The following is a 5,034-nucleotide window of genomic DNA, read 5'->3' on the forward strand; positions in this document are numbered from 1 at the left end:
CAATTTTACCTCTAAACTTAGAGGTTATATAAACTAAAAACTCTAAGTTAATAATTGTATCACTTTAAATCCTAAAGTTTCGTGATTGTATCAATTTACACCTCCACGAGATTTCATTCAACTAATATTTTTTTTGAAACTTATGATTTGGGTCAATTACATTCTCAAATGTTCATGTATTTATTCTCAAATATGTGTAGAATTTTTAAAATTTAATTTTACAACATAGACGACTTGATTAAATGCATGGACTTCTTAAATAAAATTCTGATCAAGAATTTAAATTTATTGATTTTAAAAATTTAAGAGTTTGATAGATATATAAGTTTGAGATGAAGTTTTTCCAAAGATAATTTAATAGATAGTATAAACTATTACATTTATAAAATTTTACAGTTTATACCAATCCTAAAATTGAGGAGGGTGTAAATTGATATTTTGTCACACTTATGTTATGAGGATGTCTAAAATTATCCCAAGTAATCTTTAAAAGTAATTACATTGAATGAAATATCAACAAAATATTAAAAAAAAATTAAAAATTAGAAATATTGATAAAAGATAAAACACTAGTGGGTAGAAAACTCAAATAAGAACATAAACCCTAGACCCAACACTTCTTCTTCTCTATTTCAGTATTGCATTGCTCCCCTCGCTCCCTGCGGCAGACATAGCCAAATCTGCAACCATATTTGAGTTCTTTCTTCTTCCCTTCTCTCTCTCCATCGCTGCCATTATCGGTCGCCGGTACACCTCCGCACTCAATTTTCTTTCTCCTCCTCTTATCCCCCTCTCTACTGCTGCAAAACTCCATCTCTGGGTCCGTGTCAAGGTTTTCTTGCAGCAATAAAAGATGCCCAAGTCGAAGCGTGATAGACCAGGTTTGTTTTAATCCGCTTTTTGCACATATCTATGCATTGTTTCCTGCTGCAAGAAGTTGAATCTGTCGCGTTATTTTGTGTTTTTGCTGTTCTGTTTATCTTGCTTGTTTTCCATATTAAAAGAAATAGATTTTAGCTTCTCTGGTCATTATTGAGATATCAATGTTGTTAAACAGAACCCAAATAACAGTAAACCTTGGAGAACTTAATGACTTGCTTTCTAAATGTTGTTCTTTTAATTCAAGGTTCTTGTTGAATATGGGTTACATGGTTAGTTATATTATGGGTTAATTTGTATGAGGCAGTTTAAGAAGTTAAATGACTTGTGGTGGTAGTATTCAGTGTCAAACTTGTGTGGTTCTTAACTTACAAAGAAAGAGGAAAAATATGAACATTTAGTCTGTTGGAGCTTAGTGTTTTTGACTAATTGTTCCGTGGGATAAATGCAGTTACTTTATCAAAAACCAAGAAGAAAGGAAGGGAACACAAGAAATCAATGGTGGAGCTGATCAGGCAGGCTGTGGAAAATTACAACTCAATTTTTGTTTTCACTGTTGAGAACATGAGAAACCTCAAGTTTAAGGAACTCAGGGAGCAACTGAAGTCATCTAGCAGGCAAGTTGTATTTCCTGACTTCTCTATTATTTATTTGCTGCATCATTTCAATTATTGATTAGTGATGAGAATGAAATTCCTTTATATTGTTTGGTTGGCTTCTGGTTAGTATGGGGAAAGATGTAAATAATGAATAGCATGTTTTAGAACTCAAAAGAAAGATGAATAGCATGTCTTAGGAGAAAAGATGAGAACATGTGGTTGCCTTAATGACTGAAAACAACAATTTTAGTAGGTTGTGGTAACAGCAATTGTTTCCATGATTACATATTAACCTTCTCTCCTTGTTTTAAAAAGATTCACCTCGAAAAGGAGGTTACAACCTTTGGCTGCAGCCTGCTGCTTGTGTACATGTGTCTTAACATGTCCTCCATTCTTCATCCTCTTTAAGGCATCAATGTTATTGAAATTGTATTACTCAACTTTGGAAATATATTTAGTTGTACATATTGTATTATGCCTCTGCTGCTCGTTGACTTTTTTAAAGTGTAGAAATGTTTAATGAGGATAATTGGTAAATAATCGGGATATTATGTTTGTGAAACCCATTTAATGCAATTTTTGAACTGCTGCTGAGTGGCATTTTGAGATGTCATGCATGACCTTTCTATTTCTCTAATGAATTGATGTGAACTGACCTGACCTGACCAAGACTGAGTTGTTTATGTGGGTTCCCAAATTGACTGTTTCCCCCAATGGATAGATTGTTTTTTGGAGCAAATAAAGTCATGCAAGTTTCTCTCGGTCGAAGTGCTTCTAATGAGATTCGACCAGGCCTTCACAAGGTTTCCAAGGTGAATCTCTTTTTTCTCATTGCATATACTTCAAATGTTCTTTTTCTGTAGACTTTAGGAAGTAACGTTCACTCTTCTATTTTTCAGCTTCTGCATGGAAATACTGGACTTTGTTTCACAAACTTACCAAAAGAAGAGGTTGAGAGGTAAACCAGACATGCACTACTTTTAAGTTTTCACATTGACAAACTCTGCTAAAAGTTATAAATTGTTAAGTTGCTATTTCCAATTTAATTAACTATGCCTTCTGTTTTAGTTTAGCAATTGAAGGATCGGATAAATTGTGCTCAATAAATTTCCATATCTGGGAATACAAAATTCTGAAATTTTAGTTTGAAAAAGGCATGTTAAAAATGAAAATTTTGTCAATTATCATAGGTTGGCCTAGTGGTAAAAAGGAGACATAGTCTCAATAAATGGCTAGGATGTCAAGGGTTCAATCCGTGGTGGCCACCTACCTAGAAATTAATTTCCTACTTGTTTTCTTGACACTCAAATGTTGTAGGGTTAGTCAGGTTGACTCGTGAGATTAGTTTAGGTGCAAGAAAGCTGGCTTGGACACTCACGGATATTAAAAAAAATGAAAAATTTGCCCCAAAAAAAATCCAACTTTGTATTACATGGTTAGCATTTCAATTCTGTAAGAAGGGACTTTAAGATTAAATTGCTTAAAAGAAAATGCTCGGTATTTTCTTTGTTTTACATTAATGATTGATGTAATTTTTAATGTTTTGTTATGCAGGTTATTTAACGAGTATGTAGATTATGATTATGCAAGGACTGGAAGTGCAGCCACAGAAAAGGTTTGTGCCCCTTTGAACACATGACATTTATTGAGTTTTCTTTTGTAATAAACTGATTTTTATTTGTCATGGTTCTAAATCTGATTGCACTTTTTGAATGTGGTGATTCAACAAAAAGTTCTAGTATCATTTTATATAATCTGTGTTATGATATGTATGAACTTGGTGGTTGGTTGCTTTGTTGATGTTTAATGATATCAGGTTGAGCTCAAGGAAGGTCCTCTGGAGCAGTTTAGCCATGAGATGGAGCCTTCTCTACGGAAGCTTGGGTTGCCTGTCCGTTTGAATAAGGGTCAGTAAATACACACTTTGTGCCTGCAAGCCCTACTTATAGTAAAAAGTTTGTTGGTTATAAATCAGAATTCTTCGTGGAACAGGTGTGGTGGAGCTTGTATCAGACTTTGTTGTATGCGAGGAGGGCAAGTCTCTATCACCGGAGTCAGCCGGCATACTGGTTTGCATCATTTTGTGGCCTGCTCTTTCCTTAAACATATATTGAATTTGACTCACTTGTTTGATAGAATCAACAACTTTTATTGAGAAAAAAAATAAAAGAATACAAGGGCATACAAAAAAAAAAAAGTCCACAAAAAGCTAACCTAGGGAATAATTACAAAATAACTTTGCAACTGAAGCCCAAAACTAAACATGAAACCTCACTAGAGTCTTCCAAATGAGGTTCAATAGATTTGTTCTGGTAGTAGGGTTTTTGTCACTTCCCACTCCCATCTCAAATTAAGGGTGTGTTTGGAATAAGTACGATGAGGAAAACATTCTTTTTATAGGCTTTTTTTTATATTGCCATCGAGAGAACTGAGTGTCTATTAAAGAGAACCGGGTTGTTCAGTGTGGGCATAGAACAAATTGTCGATTCCTTCCTCTTGTTTTTGTTCTGCAAGTTTGATATTTTATCAAGCAATTTGCAGTTCCGGAGAGAAAGGACTTTTATTTGTTTCTTCTTTTCTGAAGACGGTAGGCTGTTTATGACCTTACTTGAATAAAATTTCTTTTATTGTTCTATGGGTTGTACATTTGTGTGATAGGTTGTTCGGTAAGAAGGATTTGATAACAAATAACTTTGATATTTGTTTCTATATCCCTAGAAGTAATTGTCTGGGGTCATCATTTTTAGGTACCGCTCCATAAGCCAGACATTTTATTTCCAAACAATGAAAATTTAGTCTAAAATGTTAACTGAAACCCGATATCGGTTGACTTAGTTGAAATATGAGACTAAGGGACATTATATTTTGACATTGTCGTTTGAATGATGATTGAGATGTTTGGTTTGGTATGATTTGATTTGGTTGCAGCGTGCGTTGGGGATAAGGATGGCAACTTTTCGGCTGCATTTGGTCTGCAGATGGAGCCCCGGTGACTTTGAACTTTACATTGATGGACCAGATAATTCTGACGTTGAATCTGCCTAAATCTCTCCAACATATAGGAATCCCCATTATTATTTACCAAATTAGGATAATATATATGAAAGCAATGCAATGCCTCTCCATGGGATTCAATGCCATAAAATATATATGATTGGGATTCCAACTTCATCCTTCTGATTTTGGTTTGTTTTTTAAATTACTGTAGAAATATTAGTCTACTACCAAATATTGCTCTTTTAAGTGTTCTCTAGTTCAACAACTCAAAGAAATCATCATTTTTTTTTTTTTTGTGTGTTTAGTGAGATAGTCAACTGGTACGGTGATGTGGTAGATTTTGAATAGTATTATTAATCCAGTCATTGGGCTTGGCTTTACTTCCTTTGGACATGATATTCTTGATCGAATTCTAACCAGTGAAATTGAAAGACTCACTAAGAATGGTTGAACAAAAATTTTTTATATTGAAATTGCAAAGTTACTGGTTTGCACATATGATTTGAAGTTGATTTTTTCCCCCTTTCGGAGATGGAATGGGGGAGTCCCTTTAGGAGGT

General features: G+C 34.2%; 1 protein-coding gene across 1 annotated transcript; it reads left to right on the top strand.

The window, feature by feature from the left end:
* Window positions 1-500: 500 nt before the first annotated feature.
* On the top strand, window positions 501-4,765 carry LOC120089447 (Ribosomal protein L10 family protein). The gene is made up of 8 exons (XM_039046921.2): window positions 501-881; window positions 1,331-1,496; window positions 2,200-2,290; window positions 2,378-2,436; window positions 3,033-3,093; window positions 3,295-3,385; window positions 3,471-3,547; window positions 4,407-4,765. The coding sequence occupies exons 1-8, from the start codon at window positions 854-856 to the stop codon at window positions 4,521-4,523; spliced, it is 690 nt and encodes a 229-aa protein (XP_038902849.1). The 5' UTR covers window positions 501-853; the 3' UTR covers window positions 4,524-4,765.
* The last annotated feature ends 269 nt before the right edge of the window (window positions 4,766-5,034 follow it).

The sequence above is a fragment of the Benincasa hispida genome, chromosome 10 (assembly GCF_027475165.1).
Source record: "Benincasa hispida cultivar pf3 chromosome 10, pf3_genome.v1.1, whole genome shotgun sequence".
NCBI classification, from domain to species: Eukaryota; Viridiplantae; Streptophyta; class Magnoliopsida; order Cucurbitales; family Cucurbitaceae; genus Benincasa; species Benincasa hispida.

Excerpts from the sequence above, each read along its gene's own strand:
- LOC120089447 (XM_039046921.2), top strand. The coding sequence starts at position 854 with ATGCCCAAGTCGAAGCGTGATAGACCAG. Across the intron at positions 882-1,330 it reads GTCGAAGCGTGATAGACCAG|TTACTTTATCAAAAACCAAG; the intron begins GTTTGTTTTAAT and ends GGATAAATGCAG. Across the intron at positions 3,386-3,470 it reads GCCTGTCCGTTTGAATAAGG|GTGTGGTGGAGCTTGTATCA; the intron begins GTCAGTAAATAC and ends TTCGTGGAACAG.